Raw genomic sequence first — 23,802 nt, 5'->3', positions numbered from 1 at the left:
TCATGGATGTTTTATATTTTACAAAAAGGCAGGTGGCATCAATGCAATACTCATATACCTTGAGGGTGTAATTGTATCTTAATATTGTTTTACAACCTCATGATGATACCTTAACAGTAGCCGATGGTGTATTTCGAAGTCCGTGAGAAAGATTTCCACTGTGAATAAAATAGAGCAAAGAATTATATACAGGAACATCAAAATCAGACAACAAGCATAACTATGCAATTTTAAAGGTCTTAAAATTCGTGAAGCTTTAAAATAATGTATAACATATCAAAGAAATAATATTGACATTTTTTCAAACGAATTTATAAGATCAAGACTTGTCAACGTGTAAGGTATAGTTTCCCGATTTCTATCAAGGGAGGGGAAGGGAGGAAGGAAGGAAAATAATCCCCTAACCAGTCAGTCATAACTTCTATGAGATGGAACATCATTTGAAAAGGGAGAAATATTCAATATTATCTTTGTAAAATATAAGAAAAATCAATAATAACAATAAGAGAGCAGAACAGGGAGAATAATCCATTCTCTTTTATTTCCAATACATCAGGTCTCAAGTTTTATATTGATAAGGCTTAGTTCTTCCTTCCAAATAAATATGTCCCACCAAAAATAATTAAATAATGGTGATACATTTCAACATAATATCTTATTAAAAAACTTTCAAGCTGACAATGCAGCTGTGCCTTTTAGAAGCAAAAGCGGAATAAAAGCAACAGGGTATTTTATAGAGAAGAGAATATATCCCTATTAATACTAAAATTTAAATTTGGAAAGTTCGGAGACTAAAATGATAAATACAATAAATTCAATTTTAATTGGGTCAAATATTTAAATATTGATAGAGTAATGATAAATATATCAATATTGTACTCGTTGGATAGCTTGTAATTAATTATGTATATTAGGCTCTTGGAAAAGTCGATTCGGATAAATCAGCTCCAAAATATTTCAGTTTGAAGAAGTTGATGAAAACTAGTTTTGCAATTTAATTGGAACCTTGGATGAAAATGTACCTGCCACGTGTCATGTGTATGGAGTGTTACATTTTGATTTTGAATTTGGAGGTTAGTGCACATGTATCTTAAATGATAGATAGGTAGATTTATTTTAAAATGATTTATTTGCTTAGGTTTTTGGGATATGATAGTGATAGACTACCATGTGTTGATTAGCTAGGGAAGAAATAATGATTGTATGGAATTGAGACCCTTAATTAGAAAAATACGGCTTTTTGACAAGCTTTTAGGCATACTAAAATTCAATATTCTCTTTCACCTTTAAATACCATAAAAAGTTTTTATTATTTATCCTAGAAAATTTAGATACTTATATACGGTGGTAGCAGCAACAAATACCAAAAAATAGTTTTGGAAAGTGAATTTGGATTGTCTTTCAAAAATTGATTCATCTCACGAGGTAGGATATCGAGGTGCAATGTATTCTATCTCGTTTAATTATTTTTTTCATGTTAATGAATTATTGTACTCAAGAAAACTAAAGATATGATACAATATGCTATGATATAAATGATATGATCATTCCAGTACAAATAATATGATATGAGCTTTTACCAATTTCTAAAGATATGAAACGGTATGATTTTTTCAATGTTATAAAAATCGGACCAGACCGGCCGATTCAACCGGGAAACTCATGAACCTGCCTTTAATCCGGTCAGGTACTCATAAGTTAACCGAAAATTAAAAAATCGGCTAATAAACCATCAACCTAGCCGGTTCAACCGTTAATCTCGGTTCAACCGTTAATCTATAAACTAGCCACGGTTTTTCCCAGGTGATTTAATTTTATTTTTTCCACAAAAAGTTTTAACTATCTCAATAGACCACCCATTGCAATTGAAGGCCCAAATAACTTTTTTATACAAGTTATTCTCCTTTACCTCCTTTATAAAGGAGATAATTCTTTCAATATTTTAGTAATCTTCCAATGTGGAATACTAGCTCATTTTTAAAGAAGACTCTTTTTTCAATATTGTGGTTATCTTCCAATGTGGGATAATAGTCAATTGTTAATTCTAACTTTTCAAGTGCTTACTAGTTTACTTCATTATTTTCATTAACTAATCATAAACCCCAGCAAAATTATAATTTTTAATTTGAGCAAAGCAAATTATTTTTGACTTATTAATTGTTAGTTTTTGAGGTTATAAAATAAATTACCATAATAAACCTAAGTAACAAACATTGATTATATTTACTTTGAATGAGAAAAATAAAATTTAAAAATTTATTATAGTTGTGATATTTTATAGTTTATTTTTTGTATTTATTTATTTATTTTGTCATCCGGTTCGATACCGGTTCTACCTCAGTTCGACCCTTTAAACCTCTACCCTTTTTCTTTTTCGGGTCGATTTTTAAAACATTATATTTTTCTGATACACGTTTTAAAATTTTTACTCGAGATTGCACCATAAATATTTGTATCTTACTGAGTATTTCTATATACTTACCATTTTCCCTACTCACAGATTAGAAGGGGTCGTTGGTTGGCGGGCGAGGCAATGCAATCGTGTTGCTAGAAATTGTGGAATTCAAAATAAATAAATTCTGAGTAATATTGGACTTTTATTTTTAGCGTTATTCTAGTTTTTATTTTCATGTGAAATTTGCTATTCAGGATTTGAGACATGTTTCGATTAATTATGTTTTCCATATATTTTATTTATTTTATAGATGGAACTAGAAAACTTTTCATGTTGGAGGTTTGATTAAATTTATTTAATTATGGAATGAAAGTTTTGGTAACGATTTAAATTGTTAGAAATTGGGTCGTTACAAAAAAATTGCATAAATTTCCTCGTACTCTACTTGCTCAGCAATGAAAGACATTTTAGCAATAGATCACAAAGTCAGATGCTAAAACTTGCCTTAGAACACCAGCATACATGAAAGGAACAACTACGTCTCCATGCAATGCCAATATCCACCGGATGGGCCTACTGAACATGACCTATATGAGAAGAAGCCGACGCAAAGTTACATCGATTTTCAACAATTAGTGCATAATAGAATAGAATAAGGACCAAACGAGAACAAAAATATATGAAAAATTATATGAGAAAGGCACTATGACTGGAAAGGACCAAGCAGGTGTGAGAAATGAAATATTGCAAACAAGCTTAATTTTCTTTATAATGCCCAAAATTTTCGAATATTCCAGAAATCCCATTCCATCAAAGTTGGTTGTTCTGTCACTGCAGAGTTGGTTTTGGCAATGTTGTTGGCAGTCCTAATCTATTATCCCATCTTTCTCTCTTAGCACCAAAATTTCCATGAGAAGGAGAAAAACCCAAAAAGTTTCTAAAAAATAAGATAGAAAGGTCTTTAGCTTGGGTATGTGTGATGAATACGTATCTCATAAAGGGTTGAAAAAAGGGGGAATTTTTCTGACACTCTTTTTAATGGCCACGGAGAAATAAGGAACATTAGACCACTTTATCTAAAAGTTCAAGTCGTCAAGCTTAAATTTGTAAGGTAAGACCACATGTATATCATTAAAATCTTACATTCAATACACCTCCCTAGATGTAGGTGGGATTAAAATTTTCTCATTAAAGCTTTACACATGCACAATTTTTAATAAATGGGTGGCGGTGAAATTTCATCCAGGAACTTGTGATATCATGTAAAACTACTTGATCTAAAAGTTTAAGCCATCAAACTAGGCTACATGTCCATCATTTGGATCTTAATAAAGGACTCACTATCTAATTTCTTGTTTAAAAGGAAAATATAGTTTCGATAAGTTAAGCTTTTATTCTTTCCTTACTTGAATTAGTTATTTAATTACAACCTGGCCCAAAAACTAGTGGGAAGAATTGACTTAATCTCAAGGCTACGAGATAATAACCAATCTCGTGTAGGGTAATTAATTATGTTCATCTCTAAATGAGAAAAGAGAGGAGTGTTTATGTGTTAGATGGAGACCAGCATGCTAGAAGTTAAAAGTCAACAAAGAGTGAATGAGCACAATTCTGCTTGTGGGTTTTGATAAAGGCACGGGGGGAGGGAGAAGGTGTAGGATCCTTTAATGGGGATAGCACGAGGGAGGGAGGCAAAGCCAAAAAAGGTCCTGCAGGAGGAGCATAAAGGATTGGCTCATAAAAATACAAAACTCGGCATGGGCGTTTGTAGAGAAATGGTACCCACTGTAATTCCACCTTTGAACCCATTTAGTACATCTACCATCATGATTTCAACCCAGTGTAGAAGAGAGCAATTATTGAAAAAAGACCAGGAACACTTCCATTGTAACAAATTGTGTCTACCAGGAACACTTCCATAAACTTACAGATCGTGTCTACCAGGAGCACTTCAATTGAAACTGATATCAAATAAGTTGGTATAACAGTGCAAACCTCAGAGTTCCAACGCATTGACTTAGGGAACAATATTTTACCAATTGTCCCAGGTAATTCTTCAGATAATACCTGTTCAAGAAAATAAACAGGATAATTCAACAATTAATGCGATCAGAGTACTAGAATCTAAAGAGGTGGATCAGCACTAAAAAATCTGTTCAAGGAAAGACATCCTGTGGAGCAAAGTTTCAGTTGCTAACTAAAATGCGACTTACACAGCTGCAGCAGAAGGTTGAACTTATAAATATTTACACGACAGTAAGGTCAGCAATAGTAAGTGTTACATTGATTAGGCAAACCAACCTACACTAACTTTAAATGTGAGAGATGCAACGGGATGCTTGAAGCCATTCAGTATATTAATGTTTTAATCATAAGTAGAGGAGGTGACATTGTGTGTTTCCTATATCTTTCTTTTGTGTTGATGTTCTGGGGAGGGGATGGGTTGGTCGTGGTGATCTTGAATTAGACAGACGATTTGACCTAATAGGATGGAAGCAGAAGGGTTGGTAATTTACCTCCAAAGCAAGTCGTGATGGCTCCACCGCACGAACATAAACATACTCTGTTTTACCTACAATATTTTTTATTAAAGTATTCATTATTGGAAAGAATAAAATAAATTTGGGAAGCATGAGAAATCCTCCCGTAAAATGAGTAGATTACAGGATAATAGCCCTTCAACCCACTCAAAAGTTAAATTAACAAGCAATGATAAGTGCAGAATTACTTGAGTAAACATTAAAGATGTCAAACAACAATGATAAATGTTAAAAATATTTTTTTCTTTTTTTTAAAGGTAATCAAATATTTTATTAATCAATGAAAAAAAAAACATGAGAAGTGTATTATCAATTTAAACCAGAAAGAACCAACATGAAATTGGACAGCCAGTCTATATATATTTCCGCAACATTAAACTAAGTATACAGTGACAAATAAAACACTTCTTTAATTTGCTCTATTATTCGTGTTTGATCATCAAAACAACAGCTACTTCTTTCTCTCCACATACAACATACGATGCAACCCGGAATAAGGTCCATACAAGCTTACTATCCTTATCGCGAAACTTTCTCCACCATGCCTTTAACACGTCCTCCATACGCTCGGCAACACCCAATCCATATGTTGAGATGCTAGAATATTGTTCCACAGAAAACGAGTAGTATCACAATAAAGAAACAAATGATCAATCGTCTCCCCATCCCTTCTATATATATAGCACCACTCCGTAACATAAAAACCCTTTGTTCATAGATTATTTGTCGATAACACCTGTCCACTAACAACATAGTAAAAATGCCACCCTTGAAGGCAGTTTATATTTCCATACCATCTCCCAATGGAATGAACTCTCCACAGGTCCCAATAAGGATCTAAAATAAGTGACGATCGAGAAGATACCATCTCATGTCAACCTCTACCTACTACAATCACCCTCTCCTACCCTAATATGCACCTCATACAAAGATGTCAAAAGCAACGTATAATCATTCACTTCCCAATCCCGCAAACCTCGCCCAAAAGCAATGTTCCAATTGAGACTTCCGTTATGCATATCTAAGACCTCATTCACCGAAGCAGACAACACCAAAGCAATACAATACAAAGAGGGAAACCCTACACTAAGTGGTTGCTCCCCACACGAACAATCATTCCAAAAACTAACAGTATTACCATTCTCCACCACAAAAGTCAATTTATCCTGAAAATCGCTCCACCCTTGCCGAATATATTGCCACAAACTTACCCCATAAGAACCACAGCCCACGTCTGAGCACCATCCCCTCCATAACACTATATTTTGCCCATATAACTTCTCTAAAAAACCTCTCCCCCTCCACTCCGAATCACCGCAACCACTTACCCAATAAAACCTTATTAAACAATACAAAGCTCCTTAATCCAAGACACCGCCCTTATGGGAGAACAAACTATACTCCAGTTAATCAAATGTAATTTCCTCTCCTCCTATAATCTTCTTCAAAGAAACTCCTTTTAAATCCTCTATAATATTTTTGCCACTGCAACATGAATAGGAAACAATGACTAAAAAAAAAAAATGTTACAAGTAATCAAATATTTTATTAATCATGGATAATACACAGGAAGTGTATTATCAATTTATACAAGAAAGAAACAACATAGAGTTGGACAACCTGTCTATACGAGTAGTAGCCGCATCATTAAACCAATTATACAAGGTCAAATAAAATGATTCTTTAATATGCTCTGTAGTTCTTGAATGATCATCAAAACAATGGTTGTTTCTCTCCCTCCACACACATGACGATGCACCTTGGAATGAAGTCCCAGACAAGCTTGCTATCCTTATTAAGAAATTTTCTCATCCATGCTTTCAATACATCCTCCATACACAACGGGAAAACCCAAACCATGTGTTGAGAAGCTAAAATATCAATCTACAAGGAACGAGCAACATCACAATAAAAGAACAAATGGTCAATCATCTCCCCATTCCTCCTACACATATAACACCACTCCGTAACATAAAAGCCTCTTATTCGGAGGTTATCCACCGTTAACACCTATCCCTTCACAACCGTCCATAGTAAAAATGCCACTCGGGGAGGCAGTTTACATTTCCATACTATCTTCCAGGGGAATGAGCTTTTCACGTCTCAATAAGGATCTAAAATAAGTACCAACAGATAAAATACTATCCCGTGCCAAACTCTACCTGCTACAATCACCCTCTCCTACCCTATTGCGCGCCTCATACAAAGAGGTCATAAGCATCGCATAATCATCCAATTCTCAACCCTGCAAACCCCTCCAAAACTCAATGTTCTGGCTGATATTCCTATTATGTATATGTAGAATCTTGTACACCATAGCAGATGGCATCAGAACAATCGATACAGAGAAGGAAATAGCCGATTTCCACACCAACAATCTTCCCAAATTTTGATAATATTGCCATTCCCCATCACAAACGTCAATCTATCTTGGAAGTCTCTCCACCCTGGTTGGATATACTTCCATAAACTCACCCCATAAGAACTACGACCCTCAACTAGGCACCATCTTCCCTCCATAACACCATATCTTGCCTCTATAATTTCTCTCCAAAAGTTCCCCCTCTCCATCCCAAATATCCACAATCACTTACCCAACAAAGTCTTATTAAACACTACTATACTTCTCAATCCGAGGCCCCCATTCCTTATGGGAGAACAAACTGCCTCCCAATTAACCAAGTGAAGTTTCCTCACCTCTCCTAACCCTCCCCATAAAAACTTACTTTGAATCTCTCTAATCTTTTTGCTAATGAGACGGGAATAGGAAACAATGACAAGAAATAGGAGGTTCGATAGGGTGGACTTAATGAGGGTAAGAAGGCCTCCCTTTGAGAGGTACATACATTTCCAACTCGCTAGCCTCCTCTCCACCTTTTCCACAATGCTATTCCAAATATGTATACTTTTAAATCGTGTTCCTAGAAGGAGTCCAAGATATGACATAGGTAGCTGTGCTACTCTACAACCCAATATAGCTGCCAATTTCTCCACATTATCTACATCTCCCACTTTGATAGCCTCAAATTTCCCAAAATTTATCTTCAATTCAGATACAGCTTCAAAGTAAAGAAACAAACAACGCAAGTTCCTGAATTGCTCAGCATCTGCATCACAGAAGATCAATGTGTCATCTGCAAATAACAAATGAGATACCTGCACTTGGTCAATCATAAAGCCCCTTAACAGGCTTTCCCCCACAGCCTTCTCAAGTATCCTACTGAAAACCTCCATAACAATAACAAACAGCAGTGAAGACAAAGGATCCCCTTACCTCAAACCTCTACTGCTTCGAAAATAACCTTCAGGAGTGCCACTCACCAAAATGGAAAAGGAAACTGTAGAGATACAAAACTGAATCCATCTGCACCACTTGTCCCCGAAGCCACATCTTTTGAGCATATACAGGAGGAATCCCCAGTTCACGTGATCATAAGCTTTTTGAATATCAAGCGTACATAACATCACTAAAATCCCTATGTGTAATCTTGAGTCAATACATTCATTTACTATAAGAACGGAATCCAATATCTAGCGCCCTTTAACAAAAGCATTCTAAAATTCAGAAACCACTTTCCCCAACACCTCTTTTAATCTATTTGCCAATACCTTTGCAATAATCTTGTACATTTCACTGACTAAATTGATGGGACGAAAGTCTTTAATATCTGATGCTCCCAATTTCTTTGGAATCTATATAATAAATGTAGCATTAGAACTTCTCAAGAACCTACCACACTGAAAGAAATAAGTAAAGACATCCATAATATCCAATCGCACCACTTCGTCTTGGGGCCTTATCATCATTCGTGCTGAACACCACCTCCCTAATCTCATCCACTCCAAATGGTCTCTCTAACCAACTAGCATCCTCCTCAATAATAGAAGAAAAATCTAACCCCTCCAAATTGGGCCTCTAGTCAAACTGCCCCCGATAAAGATTTTGATAGAAACTCACTATTTGGGTCCCAGTATCTTGTGGGTCCTCATAAGTAATACCATCTACCTCCAACAATGTAATAGAATTGTTACACTTGTTGGAATTAGTGGCCCTATGGAAAAATTGTGTACACTTATCCATCTCCTTCAACCACTTGACCCTAGATTTCTGACGCTAAGCTAATTCCTCCATCTCCACCTACCTCTCCAACTCTTTATTCTCCACGTCTCTCCCTCTCATCCCCTACCAATCCTTGGCTCTCCTCCGTCCTATCCAGCTCTTCTATTTCTAAAATACATTGCTTTTTACGCCAATTAACATCTTCCACTACCTCTTCATTCCACCTCTTTATATCCCTCTTCAAGGATTTCAATTTCTGATCCAACACACAACTGGAAGACTACCTGAAATCGTAAGTTGCCCACCAATCTTGTACTCGCTCCCTAAAGCCTTCTACTTTTAACCACATCTTCTCAAACCTATAAGGCCTCCTTTCACTACATTTTACATTCCCCGATAGCAAGATAGGAAAATGATCAGAATACACCCTCCCCAATCTTCTCTGAGTGACCTCTGGGTACTTCTCATCCCACTCCCCACTAATCAGAAATCTATCTAATCGTGATAGAAAAAGTTGATCCCGATTAGAGGACCAAATATGAATACTTTTGAACCGTGCTCCTAAAGGAAGCCCAAGTATGACATAGGCTGCTGCGCAACCTAGTAACCAAATATAGCAGCTAACTCCTCCACGTTCTCGACCTCTCCCACAGTAATAGCCTCGAATTTCCCAAGATTTATCGTCACTCCAGATATAGCCTAAAAACACATAAGCAAACAACGCAAGTTCCTGAATTGCTCAACATCTGCATCACAGCAAACAACAAATGAGATACCTACAACTGATCAATCGTAAAGCCCCTTAACAAACTCTCCGTCACAGCCTTGTCAAGCATCCTGCTAAAAACCTCCATCACAATAACTAAAAACAATAGAGAAAAAGGATCCCCTTGTCTCAATCGTCTACTACTCTGAAAATAACTCTTAAGAGTGCCGTTCACCATAACTGAGAAGGAAACTTTAAAAATACAAAACTGAATCCACTAGCACCACTTATCCGCAAAGCTACATCGCCTAAGCATGTACAAAAGAAATCCCCAGTTTACGTGATCATAAGCCTTGCGAATGTCAAACTTACATAACAAAACTCGAAGCCCTAGACGCAACCTTTAGTCGATGCATTAATTTGCTATAAGTACGGAATCCAAAATTTAGCACCCTTTGACAAAAGCATTCTGAAACTTAGACACCACTTTCCCTAGCACATCCTTTAATCTGTTCGCTAGAATCTTCGCAATAATCTTGTACACCCCACTAACTAAATTGATGGGACGAAAATCCTTGATATTAGTCGTCCAGATTTCTAAAATCAGCATAATAAATGTAGCATTGAAGCTTCTTAAGAACATGCCACACTAGAAGAAATAAATAAGGACATCCACGATGTCCAAACACACAACTTTCCAATGAGCCTCGTAGAATGAGAAAGAGAAACCATTGGGTCTTGGGGCCTTGTCATCATTCATACTGAACACCACCTCCCTAATTTCATTCTCCCCAAATGATCTCTCTAAGCAACTCGCTTCCTCCTCATTAATCGTAGAAAAATCTAGCCCCTTCAACTCTGGCTTCCAGTTAAACTACTCCCAATAGAGAGTCTTGATAGAAACTCACCATTTGGCAAACAACAAATGCGGAGACTTTTACGCCTGTTGCAAAGATGATTACTATGAGGACTATTTTAGCTATAACTGCTTCTAAAGGATGGTCTCTCCAATAGATGGATGTGAAGAATGCATTCTTACATGGCGATTTGAAAAAGGAAAAATATATGTCCTCCTGGCATGTTCACTCATCCTTCCACCGAGGTGGTTGATTGAAGAGGTCTCTGTACGGATTTAAACATGCCTCGCGTGCACAGTTTGAGAAGTTTCGTACCATTTTGCTTGATTTTCATTTCACTCAAGAGTCAATTTGATTCCTCTCTATTTCTTAAGCGAACTACACTTGTCTTGTTGTGCCTTTAGCATGTCATCCTAGGATTCGACACCCAGTGGATTGCGCAACTTCAGTATCATCTCAACTCTACTTTTCATACGAAAAATCTTGATACACCACATATTTTCTTGGTCTTGAGATACATTCTTAATCTAATAGTCTGCTTGTACACCAAAACGAGTATACCCAAGAGATTCTCACCTGAGCTGGCCTTCAACTTGGGAATTCTATACTTGCACCCTTGGAGGTCAATGCCAAGCTTAGTCAAGATGAAGGGAAAATTTTGCCAAATCCATCCCTATATCGACGGTTTGAAGAAAGTTTGACCTATTTGACAATTACTCGATCTAATATTTCATTTGTTGTACATTAGGTCGGTCAATTTATGCAGGCTCCAAGCCAATCTCACTTAGCCAATGTACGACGAATTATTTGTTACCTCAAAGATGCATCTAGTCGAGGTTATTTTTCTCCAATGAGAATTCCTTACAATTAATTGGTTATAATTATGTTGATTAGGCCGATTCTGTGGATACTCCCCGTTCAGTTACTAGTTGGTGCATGTTTCTTGGTGATGCATTTATTTCTTAGAAGACTAAGTAATATTGAGTCTCAAAGTCCTCTATTGAGTCTGAGTATCATGCATGTCATCCGCATGTTCAAAGATTGTGCGACTTTGAAGTTTGCTAGGAGAACTTGGTATCCCTCAACTTACTCTTACTCCAGTTCATGTTGATAACACTAGTGCTATTCGAATTGCTGCAAATCCAGTATTTCATGAGCACACCAAGCATATTGAAGTCGATTGTCATTCTATCCATGAATCACTTGATCAAAGTGTGATTATACTTCATCACATCTCCATCGAACATCAAACTGTTGATGCTTTTACTAAAGCTCTATCTCGTGACCACCATCAATTCATGATAGACAAATTGATGCTCCTTGATCAATCAGCATCAATTTGAGGGAGATGTTAACCATATATAGCGGCTCGTGATTCAAGGAATATTCTTCTCAAAATCTTTATTTTCTCTAATTGTATTCTGTAAATATACTAGTTTAGTTCTCATACCATATTTAGGTAGAAAACTCACTTTTTTTATATGATTGTGGGTATCCGAGCCAACTTACGCATACCTAAACTAATCCCACGGAGCTTTGAAATTTACAGTCGAGTACTAACCTCAGTTGCCCTACGGGGACTCGAACTAGTGTACATTGAAGAGTAAACCCAATGTTTGACCACTGAACTACACCTCAGGGTAAGAAAACTCACTTTAATTGGAGAAAATCAGCCATGTACCAAGTCGATGGCTTAGCTTTATAATAAGATTAAAACTCACATTTGGAGGGCATTTGAACCATTTTGACAAAAGAAAGCCTAAACTAGCCATCTACCATAAGCCTTAAAACATACCATATATATGGTGCTAACATTATACCAAAAAAAATTATATGCCAAAGAATACATCTAGAAGTGATACCTTCAACCCTTCTAAACAAGGAGCCTAAAGGGACACCATTTCTTCGGCAAAAACCTTCAGCGGCCTAACAAGTAAGATGAGTTCAGTTATCATGTATAAATGAGGTGAAATATCTCAATATCAAGATGTGGATTAGTTCAAGAACCATTCTATTAAACCCATAGTAAAGCAACAAATCAGAGAGTGTCACAATTTGATTAAGAAACAAACGCAGAAAAAACATTCATGAAACAATCCTTCCACGTTGAACTCTCACGTGAACAACATATGAAGCTAGCGTGCTTGACCTAAATCAATTATATGAAGGAATTAAATGCTTAAGAACAAAAATCGAAATGGGTCTAGCAGTAACTTAAACTGTGTAAACATATAATTTATACTGATAGATCAGAGTCACAATCTCACTAATTTGACTTGCCAATCTATTTCTTGCATGCAGTTGTAAGTTAATAGCTGCCTGCCCCTTATTTTAAAGGTGGCATGATTCATGAAAAGACTATTGGAGCAACCCTTAAATGTAAATGTAGCATAATTCAAGAAAACTAATATTCAAACAAGCAAAATAGAATAAGGGAATTGTAGAGTTCCAAGCAAGGAAGACCTTGGTAGGATTGCCTCCTTGGTCAAACGCCTTAGAAGCTGGAGGTCCTCGAACATCAATCTCATTTGCAACTTGCTTCGCATAGAGGTTATGGACATGTACCTGATCAGAAATTGATATGAGCAGAGAGGAGCAAGAATAATTGGGATTGCCATCGCAATAATACCAATTTATTATAATAAAAAAAATATTACTACGGTCACCAAAAATAACAATAAACAGTATCTGTCATCCTCATATCAGTATAGAAATTTGGCAGGGAAAAAGGGTTGTGGTTTCTTGAAAGGAGATAGTAATGAATCATCAGCTCAAAGCACCAATGATCTAATAAGAAAGGAGAGAAGATGAGAGGCTTACTTACAATATTATCATTTTTAACGTACAATAAGTAAACTGCTTAATTACAGGACTTATAATGATTAAATCAACACAGCGGTTCTTCTAGAATTACATATTGGAAACAGATGATGGAAAAGAATGGATTGAAACAGAGAAATCAGGAATTGATACTCAATGAACATCATCATGTCTTGAGACCTTAAATAATAACAAATATGCAGGGAGGTGGGGAGTATAGCTTGCATTCACAAATGAATTTAGTATTTCTGCATTCAGGAGAAATCAAAGCAACTAAACAATCAACATATAACTAAACAAATCAATATATCAAGAAACGTAAACAAGAGCATCAACCCATACCACGAGTCTGCGTGGTGTGCCAAACGTTAGAACTTTCCCATGACTCAATCTTTGTTTTTCCAGCAACTGCTCAATTAGATCTTTGAGCTGCATAAATCAAAGGATGATCTTAAATAGGGATTATGAAAGAGATGGAAGGTTGACATTAGGACATCTTTGGAAACATAAATGACATGGATAACAGCCATCAACAAAATGCTACAGGATCCATAGCTTCATAAAACCATGTAAGTTTGATTAAAAGAATGCTTGAAGATGAAAAGGACTCCATATCCAAGGAAACAGAAAAGCAAGAAACGAAAATCCATCAACTTTTGACAAATGAGAAAGTAAATCTAAGATCGATTTTGAGGGGGAAAGGTATGTACTTGCTTGCACGCGTTAACTACTTCATTTGGTGGCAACTCTTCAGTCCCAATTTCAAGTACAAATAACCGTGGATCTGTGGATACCTGCATGACATGGAATTTTTTTTTTTTAATCAATGTATTATCAACCAGTGTTGACATTTAAAATTACTTATACTGGGAATATATATAATAATTGATGTTGATCCCAGTTCAGATAGTTAAATTATAGTAAGTATTTGCTCATCCATAAATAATTTTAAAAAAACATATCATTAAGCTATCCACTGTAATCGAATTTTTAGCAATATGGAAAAACAAATCCATACTTTTCAATATAAATAGATAAAATATGTATGGAGTCACTCTGATGCTCTTCAATTAATAGCAACTCCTTATGTTGTTAAGAGTTTTAAGGAAGTCAGACGGAAGGTCTTCAGTTCTCAGGAAATTCTTAAGGGCATGAGAACTTCCAAAAATTAAACAGTAAAATTAGAAACTAACGAGTTAATTTTACCAACGGCCACCGAAGTTTGTTAGAAATTCCAAAATGGTCATTAATGTAATTTCTTGTTCAATTGGTTACTTCGGTATATAATGATATCACAAATTATCACTCGGCTAGAAAAGCTAACATAAAATCCTACATATTACTGTTAAGTTCCAAAGTGGACTAACAGAAGTAATTCCGTTGGCTATGCAAGACATTATCGTGTTTTCATAAAACAATTGCAAGTTGGTTATGTGTTTTTTCAAATTAGGTCGAGTCTAATCTTACCCAAAATATAGGTCATTTTTATGCACGAGATGAAATTTGTTAGTCCACTCTGTCACTTAACGCCAACATAGGATTTTACGTCGATATTTCTAATCGTGTGACAATTTGTAAAACCATTATAAACTCCAGTCCCTAATAGAGTAAGGAAATTCCTTTAACGAGCATTTTGAAGTTTCTTACAAACTTCAACGACCATCGGTGAAATTAACCAGAATACTAATACATTTGTCGAAAGATATCATTCCTAATCCTCAAAGTAAAGTCTCAGGGACAACGGTGAACGTGCGGAATGAAACCCAATTGTCAGAGGCTCAAAGCATAAAGAAATAGAAGAGTTAGAACAAGAAGGATTAGTTATCGCTCTGCTGGATCCATATGCACTTAAGAGATAAGGTTGCCTGTTGTCCCAGGCTGGACTCAAACCAGCACCTCCTGGTAACAAGTGGGATATGGGGGTGTGGGGGGACCATCCTCTCCAAGCATATTCCCTAGGGACCTATACCTATAAGTCCTACATTTGTTGAGTTGGGGGTTGGTTAGAATCAGGCAAGTCATGGACCAATGTGGGCGAAGGATTAAGAAAATATGTAAAAGAAGAGTAGGTCAATGGAAAGAATCCGTAAAAAGATAAGAAATTAACAATTATAAAGGACCCAGGGAAAAGGTAAAGAAGACTGATGATTTGACATGCACCACAAAAATTAAGTGCCTGATATTTGCAAGTAACTCGAGCTAGGAACCAATGCATGTAACAGTTAAAAATTAAAATGTTCAGATTTAAAGAAAATATACAGAGAGAAGAACTCAGATCTTTTGCAATGTTGGAGAACTGGTCTAGAGTAAAAATGTAGCACAATCTAGTGCATTCGCAGAGCTCTATGTTGAAAGTTTTTCTACAGGTTTAAAGGCCACCATGCAGTAATCGGGGTGAGAGGAAAGGAGAAATGGGGGACACGTTAAGAGGCTTCCGGTTTTTAGTTTGTAGAAAAGTACTTCTCATCAACACATCAAAATAAGATATTTATGGGAGCCTAAAGGTAAGGATATGTATCTTTTAGTGACAGGCTTTTTGAGCTTACTCTATGTTGTTGTTCTTATTGCTTCCCTCCTTTTGGGAATATAATATACACTAGCATACTATGCTAGGTAACATATTCACGCTTAGTTTTTCACAAGTTCCACTCACTAAGGCCTAATTCCATACTCCTGATGAAGTGTATTGTGTTCTGAACAATCATCATATAGCAAAGGAAGTTATCTGTTGAAAGCATTTAGCAATCTTATTTATTTTCCCCTGGACAATGATTAAGACAATTGATTTCCACATTTTTGTGCTCTTATAATTATGCTAAGCTTTATGAACTACAAAACTAAGAAGATATAAAGAAAATGCAGGAGCAAACAGTATGAAGCTTCAGATTGCACACAAGAAGAGATATTTTAGATATATCAAAGTAACATGAAGTATACCTTTCCTGCTGCTTCCTCTAAGACTTCTTTTGGAAACACAATATGATCAGATTGAGATGTAACTCCCAAGGGATATCCAAGAGACTCCCTCGTCTTTAACCAGAGTTGTGCGCATTGACGGGCTAAACTGGACAAAAGTTTTACACATAATTTTGAACAAGTCAAATATAAGGACAAAAGAATGTGTTTATGCAAGTGGCTGTGAGGAGAATTACAAGTAAAGAGATTCTAGTCGTCAACAAATACAGGTAAAGGACCGAAATAGAAGCGTATCTTCCAATGTAATAAATACAGGTAAGGGGCAGAAAGAAAAGTGCATCTTCCGATGTTAGTTCTTAAAGTTTCACGTGTTTCCCAAAAAGTATGGTTTTATCTAATCCAAAGTGGAAAAATATGGAAAACATTACTAATCATCTTGTTAAGGATTATTTGCTAATCCTATATTACCTAGTGCAATAATAAAATAAAACACAGTAACAGGGGGCCTACCACCCCCGGACCACCTTAGTAGACCTTACCACAAACGTTGAACCACAGTCAAGGGGAAAGGTATGAAGTATATTAGGCTCTACAAATCTCAAAAGCACTTAAATACATCTATATCATACAGTAGCAATGAGTATAACCTCACCTACGCATCCGACCAAAATAGCGAGCACGTTCTGTTACCCCAACAAACCCTCTAGAGTCAAGTATGTTGAAAGCATGAGATGTCTTCAAAAGTTGATCATACCTAACAGGTCATAGAAATACAGATATCTGTTGATCAAAATAATAACAAACCCAAAGTTTCTCGATTTCACTTAACACATCAAGAAGGAAGCACATAAAATAAAGATAAGTACGCAGGAATTGCAAGGCCTGAATCGAGCAAACAGCGAGCTTCGGCCTCAAAAAGGTCGAAATGCTTATGAATGTTATCGACACTGGCATGCTTCAGATAATATGCGCTCATTTCCTTCCTGCAACAGGACACGAAAACCATAACTCTTCTTATGCAAAGACTAAGGATTAACAGGAAGCATGTAAAAGCTTGGGGAAGGTGAAAAATATAGGAAGAGGACATAACGAAAAGAATATAACACCCTAAATAGCCAGGTTTAGAATATCAAAACAGTTCAGGGAAAAAAATTGACAAAAAGAAGACAGATCAACTAGAAATATGAATTATAAACTACAGGGCGAGAGAGGGAAGATTGGGATGGAAGAAAGAATGCAAAAGAGGTCAACTTAGCAAAGTATGGTAAGTAATAGGCGGAGACTTGCACTTCCTAAGTACAAGAGATACATCAAAGATTTCCAACAGCCTAAATTGAAGTTAAAAAAATTCTATTTATGTCCTTTCAAGATTTTGTTTCCTTAAAAATAACTCTTGAGTTCTTTGAAGAACGAAAATGAATTCATATAAATCCAAACAAGTATGTAATTTCAATATCTCACACCTTCTTTTTTGTTTTCTATCGTATGTGAAAATCAAATATTCTTTGTTCGAGATTTGTTTCATTACAATTAGAAGACAAATAACTCATTCTTAAGAAAACATCACAAATAATTAGAACAATAGAATTCATGCATATTTGCTGCATGGTAGTCAATTCTTATTGGGAGAAAAGATAGAATACTAAGCAGCTTATCAACTCATGCTTAAGAAAACAAAATAATTAGAATAATAGAATTTGAACATTTTGCAGCATGGTAGCCAATTATTATTGGGAGAAAAGATAGAATACTAAGCAGCTTATTAACTCATTTTCCAGAAAAAGCTCTCCGTATGTTATCCCATCAGCATATTGAATTTTCTTGAAATGATCAACTCCCTGCAAATAGATTTTAACAAGATTTAGCCAAGCATGTCATCTAGCAAATAGAATAAGTAATCTCAATAGAATTAGAGGGACCTGAAGCAACATAAGGATCCGTTCAAGACCATATGTAATCTCAACAGATACAGGCGTTAATTGAAGACTCCCTGCCTGGAGAATAGGAAATTTATTCAAATATAAGGACAAAACAAATTATATATATGACAAATGAAGCTGCTCAATAAAAGGTAGAAAAAATATTCCGAAAAGTAAAAACTCATTCTTGGTAAGTAGAAGTTCATATTTCAAAAATTGTAGAAGTGCTTGCAATCGAGTAAGGGAGAGGACCTGCTGGAAGTAGGTGAATTGAGTGATCTCCATCCCATCCATCCAAATTTCCCAGCCCAATCCCCAGGCACCTAAAACCTACCAGTAATCAGAAACAAGAAAGATTATCAATCAATAAAATACTCATACATGGGGGGAAATGAACTGTTTCCCTATGTCAGTCATATATCACTAAAGGCAAGAGCAGAAAACGAGGAACAAAATGATAAGGTTAGAATCAACTCACACGTGTATTTTATGTATGCACGTATGATTTATACACCAATTAAAACAGGCAGCCTTACCGGGCTCTCCCAGTTGTCCTCGACAAAACGTATGTCATGGTCATGAACGTTAATACCTATCAACAATTACAGGAAATATTATGCCAGTATAAACAAACAAATCCTTAAAAATCTGTAAACATGGGAAATCAGTGAACTATGGGCAGATTAATAGAGCAAGCCAGTAATGATTAAAGAAAATTAACGTTCAACTTCTTTATATTTTGAATGATTTGTATCAATTAGTTTAGTTGAGAGAACCGACACACTGTTTAAACTAATACTTGATACAATACCTCAACTGACGTATTGCAGAAAGCTATAATGATTAGTGACTGGTGCCAATCCTTTCCTAGATAATAAGGAAAAATGATGAGAGGAACCTCACCGACAGTCATCTAAGCTACAATTTTATCTCTATAAAATAGTCTTTTGACCATTGCAATTGTCATTACAGTAGCAACAATAACTTCAACTGCAACAGCTTAGCGCATGCGTGTTTTGGTGTTAACCCCCTATCTGACCTACAATTTTAATTTCCACAAAATGGTGTTTTGATAGTTGTAATGAGGCCATTACTGTATGGAGTTGCCATTTTACAGCAAAAATAACTTCAGCATCAACAACTTCGTCTCTGTGTGTTTGGGATGGCAGGATTGACCAAAGTTTAAAATGGCTAAATTGGGTACTGAGGCATTGTCTTTGTGAAGCGAGACGTAAGCCTCAAGATGAACCAATAAAGTTATTCAAAGGAATATAAAAATATAGAAACATGCTTATAATAAACCATACACTATGAAAATCCATAATAGAACATATTAACAAAATTAATCTAACTCGCAAAACATAAATAAAACAGATAAAGTGGGAGATAGTAAGCTCTCAATTTAGTAACAAAACAAAATTGTAATCCACTACTAGAAGTAGAGACAATCCAGAAATATCCTATAATATCACTAATAATACGATCCTTAAGAGAATCATCTATTTCATTCACTCATCATCCTCCATCACTATCATTTCTTTCTCATCATCCTCCATCACTATCAGGCTATAAAGAGAATACCTAAAACTTGAGGCCCCAATAAAATTCCCAAAAAGACAGTACCAGTGAGTGCACACAAACACGTTGAGGCATAGCCTTGAGGCACAAGCCTCACTAATGGCACTCAATGAGCAGGTTATAAGACGTTTTATAACCACCTCACATGAGGTGGGTTCAAGACGTAAGCCTCAACAAGCTTTCTTAAACAATGGTATTAACATTTTTCAAACGTTAGAATCCAGTCGCCAAATGAAAAATAAGTCAAGCAGTAGAAAGCAAGGCAGAGGAACATTGCCACCTCAAGCCCCAAGACTTCTTCAAGCAAAATAATTGATCTTCAAAAACTCAAGCATCCACATTTAACATATTAGCAACGTAAACTTCCTCCCAACTAAGAAAACCAGAATGCAAACACTCTTTGCTACACTTAAAACAAAATCCACTATTCATATTAATTTTAATTACCATGCATGTATAAAAAAACCAAAAAAAAAAAAAAAAAAAAAAAAAAAAAAAAAAAAAAAAAAAAAAAAAAAAAAAAAAAAAAAAAAAAAAAAAGAAAAGAAGAGGACGACTTGTGCTCACTGCTCAAGCATCAAATTTACTTTGCCAGAGAAATGGAATGACAAATTTGCTCCACTAGTTACACACAACTATATGACGATTAATATCATTAGGAGATGAATTTTGTCTTTTTTACAGTTACTAATTATTATATTTCTGAATCTTGGACAAACTGAGAAATTGTCTTTATCTTCTCACCATAATAAAAGAAATAAGAAGGTTAATTATTAAAAGAGCACAATGCATAAAGGGCAACATATTTGTTTCCACAAGGCAAAAAAAAAAAAAAAAAAAAAAAAAAAATGCAACACTGAAGAGTCTATAGAAGATAAATGAAATATCATAATATGAGTAGCCCTCATACATGTGGCCTTCTCTAAAAGTTTAGGCTTTTATATTAATGGTATAAAAGCAGTAGGCAAGCGTCTAAGGTTCACATCTCACCGCCGCCCCTTAATCAAATTGTGCATGTGTTAGGCTTTGAAGGTAAAAAAATGAATCCTCCTACACATGAGGCGGCATGTTGAACATAAAAATTAAGTGATACACATAGCCATCTCCGAAAGCTTAAGATTTTATATCAAGCGTTAATCAGATTTCATAGTAGGCCACCATCTTCTACTCCAAGTAGTGTCTAAGGCCATTCTTTAAACAATTCACACACCGCTAGATAGTATTCAAATGGCCTTAGAAGACAAGCTTTAGAAAGTAGGGAACAAGCTCACCATACTAAATATAATGAAAGGACCTTAAAGCATTCTAGTGGAGTATGTCCTACTACATCCTTCAACTTCGAATTTGTTTTCCTCTTCCTTGTTCAAGCATTTTCAACTTCAAATTTGATTTTCTCTTCTCTTTTCAAGCATTTTAGTAAATTACAGACTATTAATCTGCTTGTTACATCCATTACCAAGTTCCTATGAAATTGTGTTGTGAAATTCATAAAAATGGACAATGTATGCATCTATACATAAGGAAAAGAAATGGCCAAATAAACACAAAAGAGACCTATGATGCACCGACACGGACACGTATGTCCGACACGATACGTGTCGGATACGTCGACTCATGATTTTTCAAAAAAGTACCGATACTACACGTCGTTGACACGTTCATTAAATTTTTAAAATTCTTCATTTATATAGTTTAAATTTAGCCCCTGTTTGATTCCCATTACCTGAAAATGAAAATGGGAGGAATAGTATTTTTAGAAAAATGAGTGGTTGAAAAAGAGGAAAAGTTTTCGATTTACGTGTAATATTATTTTATGGAAGATTGTGTGGTTGAAAATAGGAGAGAGAAAAATGTAATGTAATGTAATTTAATTTAATGGGGATCAAACAGGGGCTTAGTTTTATACTTATTATTGATTCTTTTTTGTTAAAATATTTTAAATATGAGTACTTACTTGTTATTTATTAAAAATTTTGAGTTAAAAATATATAATAGTTATAGTAAGAAAGGAAAATGATTATTGTAGAGTGTCCGAAGAGTGTCGGTGTCGACACGTATCCGACACGTGTCGGACACGGACACGCTACCCTAGTTAGAGTATCCGTATTACATAGAAAGAGACAATCAGGGAACTAAAAAATGAACAATTACTCAGCACAAAAGAGTTTATCGATGCAAAGAATGTTAACAAAAAAGCACATGATAAGGAATGAGAACCTAGGGCTGATAAGCTCCGAATAAATAAGTCTTGTGAATTTCCAGGATCAGGCTTCAGTATAACCTGAAAAGAATTTCAGGCAACCACTCTTAAGGTAAATGAAAGAACGTTGAAAGCCAACATAACCCCTCAAAAACTTCGCTGAGTTCATAAATCAATCAGGGCTTTAGATTTCCTACAATGAACAATCTCAAAGTTCACCTGGAATTGAGTGTGCCTTTGAAGCCTATTTGGGTTTTCACCATAACGACTATCATCAGGCCGGATGCTAGGTTCTACATACCTTCCAGCAGAAACCACCATGTTAGCAATCAAACTAAGAACTAGGATAACCAAATATATTTGCATCACTCAAAAATGACAAGCAAAAACATCTTGTGATAATATTCTTGCCCAACTCAATAGGATATTATGGGACACTTAGTCCTTTCCAAGTCCAGGTATTCTTTAAAGCAAACTTTTTTAAGGATTTTATCAGGAGCTAATATCAAATGCCACATTTACAAAATATTTTGTCTCACATAATTGATTCAATCAATACTGAATAATGACAATGTCATACTTTCTCTTTGTCAAATGCATATAAATTGATGCCAAAGTAAGTCTAGTATTCTACGACACTCTTGCTAGTACAATGGACGGACTGTTTATCAAACTGTGTTTCAAATGCCAAAAGAATAAAATCAAATTGTCGTCTTAGCATTTTTTTTTAAATTTTCATCAACATGCTAACAAATATTGAATTCATGGTGCCCCCAATTCTAGATGCAAAGCAATATATAGTTACGTATGAGTCATATATCCATTTTCATCTCAATTTTTCAATTTTTATTTCATGTTTTTGGTGGAGAGAGGGAGAGGTGATAACAAATATGAATTTTACAAAGGATCAAAAGCATACTTACGCAACATTCCATGGTTCTGGACCAAGAACCCTTAGAAACGTAAGAGGGTTCATAGTCCCAGCACCAACCTGCGCAATACAGTCAAAACCTCAAAAAATTAATAAGTGTCTGACAGGAAACTGGCTCACATATTTAAACAAGAAATAAATAAAGTGAGAGAAAAAAAAGTGTAGGAATAGTGTGTGGAAGAAAAAAAGAGAGAAGGGTTCATTTTTAGCCTGCATAAATAGGGATGCAAATTATATGATATAATATATGTAAAGACAAAGTAAATGGTGACCATGTATAAAGGACATGACACGTGATGGAAAAAGTTGTTGAATACCTCAGTGTTGCTGCATTGCATCACAGCACATCCAACAGAAGCCCAATACTCCTGCACGACATAGAGTCCAAATCTCAAAATAGTAAATGAAAACAATGTCATACTACCATTTACAATTTTTTTGTATCCTACTTCACTCGCACGAAGTTAAAAAGATCACTCTATACATTTACTATAGCACGGACAATGATTGTCCATTATTTGTTTTCTGCAATGTTTACAGCAATCTCTTGAAAAAAATAAAAAATAAATAACAATTCCTAAAGTTTTCAATAAATTCTAATCTACTCCCTGAAGTTCCACGTTAACCAATTTAGTTGTCAAGTCACTACTTAGTAGCAATTCATCAAACTCAAAACTTGTGGTCCAATTTAGATCAAATCTGCCATTTTCAAATAATATGTCAACTCATTTAATCCAAAACTATTGTAAAGTTTCAAAATCGCTAATTTTACAATTAAGCGGTACCGCCGCCAAAATAAGCCGCAACATAGAAATAGAACTAACATGAAACTAAGAGCGAGTTTGGCCTGACTTAAGGGGAGGGGGGGGGGGGGGCATCG

The 23,802-nt window shown here is 35.5% G+C and overlaps 1 protein-coding gene across 4 annotated transcripts in view; it reads right to left on the bottom strand.

The window, feature by feature from the left end:
* LOC111409868 (glycine--tRNA ligase, chloroplastic/mitochondrial 2) overlaps positions 1-23,802 on the bottom strand; it is a 37,048-nt gene that overhangs the window by 12,588 nt on the left and 658 nt on the right. For 2 of the 4 annotated variants that reach the window (XR_002705566.1, XM_023039948.1), the window contains exons 2-20: positions 23,240-23,290; positions 22,915-22,982; positions 22,211-22,292; positions 22,009-22,072; positions 18,750-18,805; positions 18,466-18,543; positions 18,214-18,288; positions 18,062-18,132; positions 17,161-17,277; positions 16,947-17,048; positions 16,316-16,442; positions 14,089-14,172; positions 13,721-13,807; positions 13,022-13,123; positions 12,421-12,484; positions 4,912-4,967; positions 4,391-4,462; positions 2,900-2,982; positions 110-158 (exon numbers count right to left, since the gene is read on the bottom strand). Coding sequence is in view for 3 of the 4 variants with exons in the window: in XM_023039948.1 (XP_022895716.1) it covers positions 110-158; positions 2,900-2,982; positions 4,391-4,462; positions 4,912-4,967; positions 12,421-12,484; positions 13,022-13,123; positions 13,721-13,807; positions 14,089-14,172; positions 16,316-16,442; positions 16,947-17,048; positions 17,161-17,277; positions 18,062-18,132; positions 18,214-18,288; positions 18,466-18,543; positions 18,750-18,805; positions 22,009-22,072; positions 22,211-22,292; positions 22,915-22,982; positions 23,240-23,290 (1,488 nt within the window). In the remaining variant the exon portion in view is untranslated. Of the gene's footprint in view, positions 1-109; positions 159-2,899; positions 2,983-4,390; positions 4,463-4,911; positions 4,968-12,420; positions 12,485-13,021; positions 13,124-13,720; positions 13,808-14,088; positions 14,173-16,315; positions 16,443-16,946; positions 17,049-17,160; positions 17,278-18,061; positions 18,133-18,213; positions 18,289-18,465; positions 18,544-18,749; positions 18,806-22,008; positions 22,073-22,210; positions 22,293-22,910; positions 22,983-23,239; positions 23,291-23,802 lie in introns of those variants that run through there. The other 2 variants (XM_023039949.1, XM_023039952.1) reach the window with 2 other exon arrangements.

The sequence above is a fragment of the Olea europaea genome, chromosome 15 (genome assembly GCF_002742605.1).
Source record: "Olea europaea var. sylvestris chromosome 15, O_europaea_v1, whole genome shotgun sequence".
Classification (NCBI taxonomy): domain Eukaryota; kingdom Viridiplantae; phylum Streptophyta; class Magnoliopsida; order Lamiales; family Oleaceae; genus Olea; species Olea europaea.
Note: the sequence above shows the minus strand (reverse complement) of the source record. Positions and strands in the feature narration are given on the sequence as shown.